We start from the raw sequence: 14,016 nt of genomic DNA, 5'->3' as shown, positions 1-14,016 counted from the left end.
ATTTTTCTTAGCTTTCCATAGAGACCAATATTGTGTGAATTGGACAAGTACAACACTAGTTAGAGGTAAAATACTAAGAATTGGTGAAACCTTCAAAGCTTTGGCGCACCTGGCGCCAAACTTGGCGCACCGCGCGCCATAATGCTTGGAAGCTTCTGTTTCGTAGCGCAAATCGCGCCGGCGTTGGCGCAAATCGCGCCGGGATCACCAGCTGGCGCCAACCTTGGCGCCTCCAGCGCCATTTCGATCGGGAGCTTCTGTTTCGTTGGCGCCCGCCGCGCCACATCTGGCGCCGGTCGCGCCGGGATCAGCAGGATTCACGCGCTCGTTTCGTAGAAAACCCATAACTTGGGCTACAGTGCTCCGATTTGAGCGCGGTTTGAACCCACGCGTAGCGAACGAAGAGATCTACAATATAGTAGAAGTTGTGAAATAAATAAGAAGTAAACTAATGGTTTAAAAATAGAATGAGAACATGATGTTAAGCTTGGTTTATCTGATTCCGCAAGGTAATATGGTTATGATCACGCAATTGGATATTTTAAATTCGGCGTTGTTTTAAAAAGAAAAATTCATCCGGATTTTTAATTGAGCCAATGTGATTGTAACTGCGCTTAATATCATAATACGATGTTAACAAACCGGTTCTAGAACGGGGTGTTACAAAATGATGAAGGAAAGAAAATGGAACAGTAGCCAACACTCAGCCACCAAGTGAGTCACGTAGAGAATTCTAGTCTTAGGGTTTTGTGCCCATAATGGGAGTATTTAAAATCAAAACTCACTTAAGCACACAGTATTAACTTTAATTGCTACGCTTAGCATTTTAATCCCAAATTTTTGATTCTTCACCTACTCAATTTTACAAGAATTGACATATTTTTATTATATTTTTTGGAGCACATTTCCGGTACGCGCTTTTCATAGCCAATATCAGTTTCTGGCACCAGTTCTCATTATTTGGACTTGAAACTCGTTTTACAAGTCCTATATATTATTCTAGTAATTATTAGGGTCAATTATGGAATCATTTCCTATTTTCTCATAAATAATCAGTTAAATTCATTATTTAACGGTGCGGGTTCTTACAGTCCGGATGTTATAGATTAGAACAAATTTGACCTTCATTTATGAGGATAGAGCTTGAGAAGGGTCATGGACAAAAAAACTAACTATATCAAGGCAACGGATCTTAGCCAAATGGGAAAAAAAAAATTGGGGTGAAGCAAAATTGCATCAGAAGCTTCTTCAAAGATATTCTGAATCTGGAATAAACTCTAGTTCTAGAGTTGCAAAAATTATGTTCTTCGCAATAACAAAAGTGAGAAGAATAGATGTCTCAAGGGAAGAAAAGATAGCAGGTCTTTGTGCACAAGCAAACAACATACTCTTATATTTATTACTTTCAGGGTGGGTTTGGTATAGTCTTAAAAATAAAGTGAAAATTAAGAAATTAGATTTTAATGTAAAGATAATGTTTCACATAAATATAATTACTAATTTATATACCAAACTGACACTTAGAAAACTACCTAACTAACATCATGAATATAGTTCTAAAAGAAAATTGTTGACTTTGGAGGCAGGTGAAGTATAAGTGTCACAGGTGACACTGATAAGTACTACAATCGACCCTTCATTTTTCTTTGATCATCTCATCTCATCTTCACCACTCTTTTTTGCTTCAATTCTTCTTCTTCTTCTCTAACACCTACAAGCAGCTTTATCAAAGAAGGTATGTTTTCTCCTTTTGAGCCCAACACACAGACACATCACAAAGGTATGTTCTTCTATTTTCTCCTTTTGATAAGTCATTATCATCAATGTATGTGATGGAGACATCATAACTAGAGTTTGATTATAAGGACTTTGTGTTAGATAAGGGATGATAGTTGGTAAATTAATATTTAATAATCTTCAGTATATGATTCGTATGATACTAATAACAGCTAGTTTCAAATCTAACAAAACCTCTCTGTATCCAAAAGTGTAATTTGTGGAACCCACTTGAACATACCTAAGAGTTATGAGTTAGGGGTGAAGTTTATGCAACTTTACTCCTACCTTTCACTTGTCTATCCATTGTTCAACAATGGAACAGAGAATTTTCTTCGCTTTAAAGTTAGATTAGAAACATGACCTCTACTTGCACACTACTCTTCTGTATTTGATCCCCTTCTATGGAAGAAAACTTTAAGACGTTCACATATATAACATGGTCCAAAAGAGCATGGACATTGTGGCTAGGTAACCAAGCTCAATGGATAGATTTGGAGTACGCATTATTTCTTTGATCTTTCTTTTGATTCTTGCTAAAAATTTGAGTTCCAATGCATTTGGTGATAGTATGAAGGATGAGGAAGCACTCAAGGAAGGTCAGAGTTACAGAGAAAATTATATCTCAAATTATGGGTATGTATTAGAAATCCCTTTCTAGTTGTTATATCTCACATGTTTGTTCTTTAACCTTGGCTCTTGCAAATTATTTGGTTTTTCTAATTGTGTTAAGGAGTGAAAAGGGGATCATGGAAGAAGATGATTGGCAGATGGTGCAAAAGAAAGGAAACCAATTTGTGGTGAACGACCAACCTTTTTATATTAATGGATTCAACACATACTGGCTGATGGTATTTGCTGCAGATGAGTCCACCAGAGGAAAGGTCACTGAGGTGTTCAAACAAGCATCCTCAGTAGGTATGACAGTTTGTAGGACTTGGGCCTTCAATGATGGCCAATGGAGGGCCCTACAGAAATCCCCATCAGTTTATGATGAAGAAATCTTCAAGGTGCTCCAGATATCTGTTTTGTTTTATGTACTTCTACACTTGCTTAATATACATGCAATTTGACATTTATCTAATCTTATATATATATATATATATATATATATATATATATATATATATATATATATATATATACGGTTAAATTTTTCTACAATAACTTTAGATAACTTATCTACAGTGCACGATTTTAATTAAATCTTACTAGTAAGACTTAGTTAAAATAATAAAATTGTTTTTTTCTTTCTCCTCAGAAAAAGCTATTTTACCATTATAACTAAGTCTTATGAGTAAGACTTAGTTAAAATCGTGCACTGCAGAGAAAGTTATCTAAAGTAAAAGTATAAACCATTTTTCCATATATATATATATATATATATATATGGGAAAAACAAGTATTATGTTGTAGAAAATTCTTAGGTCATGTCATAGAGACAATCAATTGTGGGAGCCACTATTTTTTAAATAAAAGAAAAGTAAAATAATTGATGGACCCACTTTTATGTGTCGGTAGGAAAATTGATTGTGTCATGTGAAAGGAGGAAAACATTACCCTATATATATATATATATATATATATATATATATATATATATATATATATATATATGACACAATCAAACTTCAAGTTATTGGTTATTAGTGCAGCTAATTAACATTCCTCATGCAATTCTATTTTAATGTTGGAGTTACAGGCCCTGGACTTTGTTGTAAGTGAAGCAAAGAAATACAAAATCAGGCTCATATTATCATTGTCCAACAACTGGGAGGCATATGGTGGCAAAGCACAATATGTCAAATGGGGCCTAGCTGCTGGCCTAAATTTAACTTCAGATGATGACTTCTTCTCACATCCAACTCTTAGAAGCTACTACAAGGCCCATGTTAAGGTAAGTTCCTTTAAATGCAACAGGTCAAAACCACCATTGGTTATTACTTTTATTTGGACACTGGAGTTAAAGCTTGTTTGTTATGTGCTGCAATGCATAACTGCCTAGAAATTGCTACCTGCTCAATGCTCATGACTGTTGTTTTATTATTATGATTATTATTCTTTTTTTTAATCCTCAGTACTAAGTTGATTCCAATACTATTTTCACTGTGCAGACAGTGCTCAATAGAGTTAATACATTCACAAATATCACTTATAAAGAAGATCCAGCAATTTTCGCTTGGGAATTGATGAATGAGCCTCGATGCACCTCAGATCCCACAGGTGATAAGTTACAGGTTTGCCTCTTGGAAACTTCTGGCTTCCAAAAATGAAAAAGAAGGGTCTTATGGTATTGAAAAGAAAATATATGATGCAGTTTGTAATATCATATAATCACATTATTACATCAAACAAATGCATTCAAGTAGTCAGTTCTTTCCATGAAATCACATATATATTGCATTCAACACAGCTACTCAATTGAATATATATTCTAGGATTGGATACAAGAAATGGCATTCCATGTGAAGAAAATTGATCCAAAACACCTAGTGGAGGTTGGACTAGAAGGATTTTATGGCCTCTCAACACCTCAGAGAGTTCAATTCAATCCAAATACATATGCTCAACAGGTTGGAACAGATTTTATCAGGAACCACCAGGTTCTTGGTGTGGACTTTGCATCTGTTCACATATATGCTGACTCTTGGTAAGTCTGTTCAGAAATAATATTCTTTAATTCAAATATGTGAAGTTATCATAAGTAACTTCTCCCAACCATTTAATTACATTTATATTAATATGCATTTGCATACTTGTCTAGCCTTTATTAAACACTTATTTTTTCTCTTCATATTTGGCATAGCACATTTAGACATGAATAAGACAGTTTCTAACATAATCAATTACCTTGTTGAAGGATTTCACAACAAATTGCTGATACTCATCTCCCATTTATAAAATCATGGATGGAAGCCCACATAGAGGATGCTGAAAAGATTCTTGGAATGCCAGTTGTTTTTGCTGAGTTTGGTGTATCTTCTAAAGATCCAGGCTACAATTCAACATATAGAGACACACTTATAAGCAGTGTGTACAATACCATCCTAAACTCTACAACGAAAGGAGGTAGTGGAGCTGGAAGCCTTTTGTGGCAGGTGTTTCCTGAAGGAACAGATAACATGGATGATGGGTATGCAATTGTTCTCTCAAAATCTCCTTCAACCTCAAGTATGGTATCCCTTCAATCCAAAAGGCTTACCTTATTCAACTCCTTGTGTTCATCGAAATGCCAGTGGAGTTGTAAGAAGAAAAAAGTATTGGAGAAAACTCTCTATCATGACGAACTCTAATACCATATATGTTGAAAGTTTCCAATCGTAAAGCAATGGCCATATAAAACCATATATGCATGTATAAATATGTGATTCACCATATCATTCTGTTTGTATTAATGTAAATTGTGTGCTTAATTTGTATGTTGTGACATCAGTTATGGTCTTGCATGGTCACCATCTTTATCTAGAAGCGTGCTACAGCATTCTTCACTGTTTTACATTAACAATATGTAAAAGTAGATAATTTAAAGAGAATTTATTGTAACTCATCTAACAACACAGACCGAGTAGGTGAGGATAGAACCTTACTAAAGTCTCAACCCGGAATTAATCTCGTAATAAGCTCAAAGAATTGAAGTTTATAAAAATCTTCAACAACCAACTCACCTTAAAGAATTAATTAGGGTTAGTATGCCAGAAAAAAAAATAGTACCACCTTATATATAGTAGTATTTTTGTCCATATGATCACTTTCTCATTATGTTTAGTTGTATGAAATAAATTCAATTTACAGAAAAAATAATTAAATTGATTATTTATATAGACTTCAGGCTTGGCCCGGTCCTGGAATTTTATTCGGTCCAATATTAGATCTGGTAGGTTAAGGCCAATCCACCCAACAACATCAATCCCCAACATTACATACATTTTGTCACGTGGCAAAAGGACGTGAGTCTAACTAGCTCAAACAGCTACATTTAACTCACCAATTAATAGGCATTAATCTCATTCCTTTAGAAAAACATTTAACCACCTCTCTAGTCATTTTTTTAGTCAATGGATCCATAATATTTTATCTTGATTTTAAAAAGTCAATGATAAAAATTTCACTAAAGAGTAATTGTCTAATAGAGATAAATAGAGTAATCAGTATTTAGTTTAACCGGTTAATGATATGTATTATGCATTGTTACATACCATTAAGAGGATCTATGAAATCTCTCTTTCACCTTTATTTTTAGTTTTATCTTCGTGTTTTCTCTATATTACAAGTTTTAAATTCAAAACAAAGATAGAGGGGACGAGGTAGTGCGGTCAAAACCAAATATCACTGGTGGACATCATGGGAATGAAGCAACATGGTATGACCCAAAATCAAATTTGTTCAAACAACAAAAGCACAACAAATTTTTATATTTGCAAAACAGGCTTGTTTAACCACCAGCAACATCACTTTGAATCGGAGACATTCATGTGAAACGGTCTTATATTTACATCAAATACAAAAGACATTCACAGCAAAAACATGTAGAACACTCAACACCACGAGTTGTGATTTGGTGAAAGGCAGAAAGTCAACAACACCTTACAAACAGGAATAAAACAACTGTCACTGAGGAACTGAATCAGTAATGGCAACAATCTTTTTCTGCAGCTCTACCTTGTTGGCTCCTACAAGTTTGTCAACTTGTTGTCCATCTTTAAGAAAGAAAAAAGTTGGTGTGGCTTTGATGTCCCATGAAGTACTAAAGTCCTGCAACATACACAACCATGATCAATAAAGTTTGTTGGCACTTTTTTTCTTCTCTAGTGTAACACAAGACATATTCCCAATAACATCTACCAGGGATAAACTACATGATCATCCAACAAACTTTAATCTATTATAATTTGTTTCCAATGAAGATTTCTTAGTCCCTTAGTTCATGTTAAAGGAATATGTTTGCTTCATGAGGCACTTGAAACTGTTTTCTGTCCATATTTAAGGGGAATAGTAGTTAATATGTTTCACAAAACTTTAATTACAAAATAACCGCATGAAATAGCAATATTTATAGCTTCACTACTTACAGTTAGTTCATCCACATCAACTAATAAGAACATCATAGATGAGTATTTCTCGGATAACTGACAGTAATATGGCGCAATCATCTTACAAGGACCACACCATGTTGCACTGAAATTCGCAATCACCTGTTGAACATGGAGCTTTTGGTATTAATTATTGCAGTATTAACAAGTAAAATAAAGTCAAAGAAAATGTACTGGAAAATCTCCAAGCAATAAATTATATATTTTATCCAAAATGGGAAGGGTCAACTTCAAAGTGTCTCTGTAATCATGCATACTTGCGTGTGGGGGTGTCACAAAGAGAGAGAGAGAGAGTACTGATCAGCACTAAGATAATATCTTAATACCTAGTGAGCACAAATTCTTCGCCAATATTAAACTAGCCAGAGTAAAATCATTGTTAAAAGAGAGACGAAGTCATGTTGTCCTTTACACGCCCATTGTTTGTTCAGGTGCTTACTATAATGACCCAAAATGGTAAATCTTAATTAGAGATTTAATTTAAGGATTTAAACGCCATAATTAGATTTAGTGCGTAATTACGAGTATTTTGACTGAAATCATGACTATGTTATGAGCAGTGCGTTCTGTCGGAGAATTCACAGTATTGTGAATTAGTCGGTAGAGCTTAAATAAGCAAAAGAAAATTAGAGACATAATTTGACAATTCTGACGACAAATATGAGTTCAGAATGAAAAATTGTATAGTCTGGCACTTTCCGTAAAAATCTCGTGAATAGTGTTTCTACCGGGTATTTAGTACTGCTGTTTGAGCAACCGGTAGAGTCCAGAAAATAAATAAATGATGGAATAAGAGTAAGAAAGTTCAATATATGCCATACAAGTCAAAATAGGCCCAAGGAAATGATAAGTTTATAAGTGTTAAATTTCAAAAATAAATAAAGTACAGTTAGTGGTTCACAGTGCTTTTCGTCAAAAACGGTGCAGAAACGGTACTGCGAATTATGAATATTGTTCCTTAGGAAATAAAAATTAATGTAAATAACTTTAGAAAAATAAAAATATATTCGTAGCTTTAATTTAAGTTTCGGGTAAATTTAAGTGAAATACGCGATAGAAAAACATCCGACAAAAGGGCCACATGTGCCTAAATAGCTTGGCCACTTAAATGAATCACTATTCATTGCAAAAATTTCTTCTTCTCTCTCTTGAAGGGCCGAGCTTCAGCCATGGAAAAGGGGGGTTAGGGTTTTGCTTGTTTTGTTGATTTCTTCTTGAATTCTCAACCAAATCTTATGACCCACCACTTGAAATTGATTAGGAACCACTCAAGGAATCCATTGCACCTATCCATTTGAGCTATAGTTGAGTGTGTGAAGAGTTATTCCTCCTCTTATTTTCGGATTACTATTCATAGGAGGAGAAAAAGTGGGTTTTTGATGGAGCTTTGCTTGGAGGTTATTCTCTAGGCTTTGTACAAGTGATTAGAGGTAAGAAACCTCTATTTCTATGGTATTATTTTGTGATCTATGTTTTGAAAATTTGGAGCATGTTTTGAGTGGGAAATATTTGATGTTAGAAGGTGAAAATTATGATGGATTGTTGTTGGTTAGGAAGGATAGTGTTTAGTAAGCATTAATTTGTGATAAAAAAATTGAAAAGCCCTAGTGCACCTTTCCCCTAGGTTTCGGCCTTCATGGGTTATGTAGGGTTCATCATGCAAAATTTTATTGTATGTTTGAAAAGGTAAAATATGTTGGAATGTAGTGTAAATGGATGAATTGGTGGAAATGCCAAAGTTGGAAAAAAATCCTACAAATACTTGCTCTATGTTTCGAACTATAGGATGTTTAGGGGTATATATATATTGGTTACATTTTATTCTAATAAAATGTGTTGCATTTTAATATACCAATGGATGAGCTAAGAAGTGAAATGCTTTGACAAATGGTTGAAAAATACCTTGAGTCCCTAAGAGTATGCCCGCGACTTTTAAAGAAAAATAGCATGATTTATGTGGAAAATTCTTAAGTAAATGCTTGATTAAATTAAAGAACGCCAACGGGTGTATAGAGGTCTAGACTTGTGTATTGGCATAGAATTGGCAAAAATATAAAGAAAGGAAAATAAGCGATAAAATGTATGCTTATGAAATAATAATGGCATAGTATCATTTTATTGATGCATTGTAAATTATTCTCTAGGTGTGCCTAGGGATTGAGAAGGATCGGAAATCTCTTGAAGCGATAAAAGTAACTTGTTCCACAAGTAAGCGTATTGGTAAAGCTTCAAGAGGTAAGCTCTATGTTTAAGGAGTCTTTTCCTACTTGAGTGCTCCACCATGGTTAGTGAACTGTGGTTGGACTATATGACTGTTGTTGATACTCTGTATAGGTGCATTCATATAGAGTGATTTGATGATATGATTTGATATGATATGATATGATATGATTTGATATGATATGATATGATTTGATATGAGACGATATGATATAACTGGGTATGATATGAGTTCTATATTGACTTCTGGTACACTGATGTCTTCTTGGGGTTTTCCTGAGATTGACAATGTACACCTCTGAGATACTCTGATTCCGCTTGGGGTCATCCCTTGGGAACACGTGCGTTGAATTCCGCTTGGGGTCATCCCTTGGGAATTACAGCGCACACCTCTGTTATGATATGGTTATATGTTCTGTTCTGTTATGATATCTGTTATATGTTGTACTGGTATACTCTGTATCTGACTTTCATGCAGGAGTGAGCCAGGGGTATGGAGAATTCTCTATAAACCTGGAGCTTACTGAGATTTGAAATCTTACCCCTCGTTGGGGCAACATTTTCAGGTGCACAGACTTCCGGTGAGCCTTCGTTAGGCAGGGACACGACACGGGGCTGAGACGTTTGACGGATCAGTATTTTGAGTAGCTGTAGGCTACTAATCTTTTTGGAGTGTACCTATGTATTTCGTATTTCCGTAGTGATGGATCATTATGTTAGATCCTGTATTTTGTATATGGCCTGTATATGTCTTGTACATGTCATTCAGTTGATGCATGTACCTTTTGTATTCAGGCATGTTGATATGACTATGTAGTATTCAGTTATGTTTCTGTATTGGACTGCATGCTGTTAGATTAGTGGCACGGAGCCAATTTCTGCATGCGCCCATGGATGGGTATCTGATTATATTGCATGACTGGTACTTCTGAATATGAATATTATTGAAACTGTCTATCAGGAACTCTTGGGAGTGGGATTGGAAAATCCCCAGTTGTCCGATTTACAGAGGTTACTCTGTCCGATTTTTGGTTATGCTTTATATGAAGTTAAGAAGAAAAAGAAAAAGTTAGCCTGTATTTCCGTAAGATAAGTCTTCCGCTGTATCTGTTTATATCATATGTATGTTAATTGAACCGGCTCGAGACGGGGATGTTACACTTACACAGAAAACCTTACAACTCATCACCAACCTTGAATGTAGAATTCATTCCTAAGTTACACCTCAATGTTCCTAAAGGGATTAGGGAGGCTTCACTATCAAGCACTGAAAATACAGATGTTACCAACTATACACATGTATGGTAAATCATGGTAAGGTATTAATGATTCAGCCAAACAACACAACAAAATGGATACAAGCATTTAATTTTACTGTCATACATATCAAAAAAGAGGGAAAACTTACAATTTTTCCATCCCTCCTTGCTTCTTCCAAATTTTGGTCCCAAGATTCTTTGGTGGTAATAAGTTTCACATTCCCACCAGCAAACTCCACATTATCATCAAAATCATTATCCTTAGCTTGAGGCTACGAGCATTAGGAACATGAATCTTCTCTGTTAATTGACTTATCAATGAATGAAGTAGATTGATAGATTACAAAGTTCTAGAAGCATTGAGGTTCCACTAAGTTGCTATCATACATTTAAACTCGTTTTCCAATTATTATTTTTTCCATTTTTCCTTTATGGCAGCCAGCAGTGGAGAGGAACAGAAAGGTCAGGACTAGAAGCTGACAGAGGAGCATACTTCTAGTTATAGAAGGAGTACTATCGCATCATATTTGATTTAATAAGATGTTAACAAGTCACAATCACTGAGATATTAAAGATGAGTAGGAATAGTGATGGGGAAAAGAGATGCATTTAGAAATATCACTATTAAAGGTAATGAAGGGGGCAGAGGGAGAGAGAGAAGTGAGTGGAGAAAACAATAAAGAAAGTTGCAAGATAGCAAATTAGTTCTTCTTTCGCTATTTCCGTCTCTAATATGATCTGCCTCAGCTGACTAATTGCTACTTACAAATATAATTTAAGACTTCTTTTTCATTAACTTCATAGGCGGTATAATTTAAGCTATAGATCATTGGCTGATATTTAGATAATTTAGAGCAGTTGGCATTCTTAAATAATTACCCATTTCTGATTCTTATCTAGTTGTCATTAGTTGTTGCATCCTGTTATATTCGTTTCTCCATTCTTGTGTCTAATCTATCTGCTACAGATTACATACAACAAACACAGTTCACATGGTCCGGCTGAAGATGTGAAAGTTAATCTCTTATGTGGCTGGCAAGTGACTTTTGGCCACAAGAGAAGGCACATTAAAAGGCTGTGAGTTTAAAGTTACAACAATATATCTTGCTTATGTTATCTTGTAAACTCTATCAAAGAAAAAACACTCTATATACTTACAGGAAATATTAAGACTTTTGCTTTTTAAGTATGCTATCTGTTGATAATAGCAGTTTATCAGACACAACAGGAATAAAGTCTCAGGCCTTCAACTTTTGATGAGCATAACAATGAAGAATATGATTGATGTAACCAAATATTCTCACCTTAGCCACGCAATTCCCCATACAAGTGTTTGAAAGCCACAAACTCGTAAAATTTAATGAATGGAAGCCTGAAAGAAGAAAGGGCACCAGTTTCAGCAGAACAAGTTTCTCTAAGTCCACCAGAACAAAAGAGAAAAAACAGAAAACAATAGCCAAGTCATAAATTGATTAATAAATGTATGCAATACTTGATCAGTTGGCTATCAGCCATGCAAGTTACACCTAGACCAAGGGAAAGCAAAAATTAAGAAACATAAGAAAATAAGCACTCCCATAAATTTTCACTTAATCAAATACCAGAAATCACTCCCATACACACATTTCTGAAAATGGAACCATAAACAACTAAAGGGTCAGAGAAGATGAAACCTAACAATAGAAAATAAGAAGAGACAAAATCAAGCAGGGGAAGGAAAATATTTACTCTTCAAACAACATTCATGCATTCTCAAAACTTGTCTAGTTGAAGACTGGGAATAACAACACCCTCCACCCTTCGGCTATCACAGAAGAGCAATGTGCTTTGTAGAAGTGAAAATTAGAAGAATGGAGGGAGACAATGAAAATTGCAATTTCTATTAAGAAAATGATACATGGTTTGTTTTTCGAATTTGCATCCATTCCTACCAAGAATGCCATAAGAAACAAGTGCTCCCAAAATGCAAAGCAAAGTTAATAAACCCCAACATTTTAGTTTTTTCTGCTGAGAAACACAAAAGCAAACAATATGGCTCATTCATTAAAAACAAAGACAATAATAACAGGAATTTCTATATCTGAAATTTAAAGTTGCGAGCTTTCCATCAATTTGCATGCAATAAAAACAAACCCATCAAAAATAAATCTGAAAAAAAAAAAAAAAAAAAAAAAGACAATTGAAGGAAGACAAGGGATTATTTATGCAATTAGAGAAAAAGAAAAGCCACTATGAAATTACCTCCAAAACTTTGGTGTGAGATTGCTTAATCAATGCAATAATCCAATTTGCAGATTTGAGCTGAAACGAGGGAGGGACAGTGAAACTACAATAGACCTCGGACTCGGAGAAAATAAGGAGCTACTTAGTTTTTGTGTTGTTGTTGGTTAAAACACAAAATATATATACTAATAAATAGGTTCTTCTAGCATAAGATATTTATGTAGTATTAATCAAGTTCGTGTATGGATGTATGGATGATCTGAAAGTGAAAGCATTCAGCTTTGAATTGGACAAACTTATATAGAATGTTAATCACTTTATGAATAGGTTGCTTAAGGGTTAAGACTTAAAGACCATTCAGGTTCAATTCATGACATACCACCAACGGTTGCACGTTGGTTGAGTGTGGTATCTAGTGAGTCTAATTTTTCAGAAGCGACTAAAGTTTAAATTCAGATATGGCATTTGTTGAACTTTTAGTTGCAAAAGAGTGATAATATCTGTAATTTAAGACAATTTTTTTTTTTATAATAAGTAATAGGGTCCCTTTTTTCGGATGTTGCAGGAATTTAAAATTTTACTGCAAACTATGTACTTCGGATACTGCATAGTTAAATATAAAAAAAAAAAAATTAATATTATAATTATGTACTTTCCGGAATACATAATTATAAGAGGTATAAAAAAATTTAATATTATAACTATTACTCCCTGGAACTTCAAATTCCTGCGATAAGAGCCTATTATACCTAAGTAATATAGAATTTGGTTATTGAAAAATGTTATTTTAATTTTTCAAGATATGAATTTATTAATGGGGAAACTATTTCTGCAGCTGTGGCAGAAATAATTTATTTGCCACAAACACAGAAAAGAGAAATGTGTTCCATCAAATTTTTCTCTCTCATTTCTTTATAGTGTCTCTCTCATTTTTGTGTATGTGGCAGACAAATTATTCCTGCCTCAATTACAGAAATAGTTTTTCCTTTATTAATAATATTAGTAGGATAAATTTATTATAATAATATCAAAATAACAATTAATATGTTTCAAAAATTAAATAATATAGTTACTCTAAAGATAATCAACCACCAAAATTACCAAATGCTGCGCACCATTGTAAAAAAAAAAAAAAGATCAATTAGAAATATTCAATAGAAAGAGAAGCTACCTTAGAGAATATGAAAGAATACAGTTATGTAACAATTACAAACTAGAAGAGGGATAAGACTAATTTACTTTCTTTTTTTTTCCTAAACAAGAGCCGAGAATATATAAGATCCTTAAATTTCAAGTAGACTACCTTAAAAAAATTGACTATGTATTCGAGAATAATAACATTGACAGAAAATTTCCTATGTGTTGTGACACTGTGCTTCTTACGTCTATCCATATAATCTTTTTTGTTATGATTGTTATGGCAAAGTCAAAATAATCTTGTCACTGTT

The 14,016-nt window shown here is 34.1% G+C and overlaps 2 protein-coding genes across 4 annotated transcripts; one reads left to right on the top strand and one right to left on the bottom strand.

Annotated features, from left to right (window-relative positions):
• Positions 1-1,642: 1,642 nt before the first annotated feature.
• Positions 1,643-5,125, top strand: LOC133317658 (mannan endo-1,4-beta-mannosidase 6-like). Of its 3 annotated transcripts, none has more exons than XM_061519523.1 (7): positions 1,643-1,780; positions 2,347-2,412; positions 2,510-2,786; positions 3,479-3,673; positions 3,891-4,013; positions 4,215-4,426; positions 4,637-5,125. In XM_061519523.1, the coding sequence occupies exons 2-7, from the start codon at positions 2,348-2,350 to the stop codon at positions 5,067-5,069; spliced, it is 1,305 nt and encodes a 434-aa protein (XP_061375507.1). In that variant the 5' UTR covers positions 1,643-1,780; position 2,347; the 3' UTR covers positions 5,070-5,125. The 3 variants fall into 3 exon arrangements, with proteins under 3 accessions (XP_061375507.1, XP_061375508.1, XP_061375506.1); XM_061519524.1 differs by having other exon boundaries at positions 1,664-1,735; XM_061519522.1 differs by lacking the exon at positions 1,643-1,780 and having other exon boundaries at positions 2,261-2,412; positions 2,513-2,786.
• A 1,135-nt stretch (positions 5,126-6,260) lies between these two features.
• LOC133317660 (thioredoxin H9-like) lies at positions 6,261-12,871 on the bottom strand. Its single transcript, XM_061519526.1, has 5 exons — positions 12,587-12,871; positions 11,650-11,717; positions 10,495-10,617; positions 6,846-6,968; positions 6,261-6,528 (listed from the first exon to the last, which is right to left on the bottom strand). Exons 2-5 carry the CDS (start codon positions 11,668-11,670, stop codon positions 6,385-6,387), a joined length of 411 nt encoding a protein of 136 aa, XP_061375510.1. The 5' UTR covers positions 11,671-11,717; positions 12,587-12,871; the 3' UTR covers positions 6,261-6,384.
• Between the last annotated feature and the right edge of the window lie 1,145 nt (positions 12,872-14,016).

Source organism: Gastrolobium bilobum, unplaced genomic scaffold (assembly GCF_033153095.1).
Source record: "Gastrolobium bilobum isolate Gb01-03AN ecotype WA unplaced genomic scaffold, APGP_CSIRO_Gbil_v1 utg356, whole genome shotgun sequence".
NCBI lineage: Eukaryota > Viridiplantae > Streptophyta > Magnoliopsida > Fabales > Fabaceae > Gastrolobium > Gastrolobium bilobum.
The sequence above is the reverse complement of the archived record's forward strand: the minus strand, read 5'-3'. Positions and strand labels throughout refer to the sequence as shown.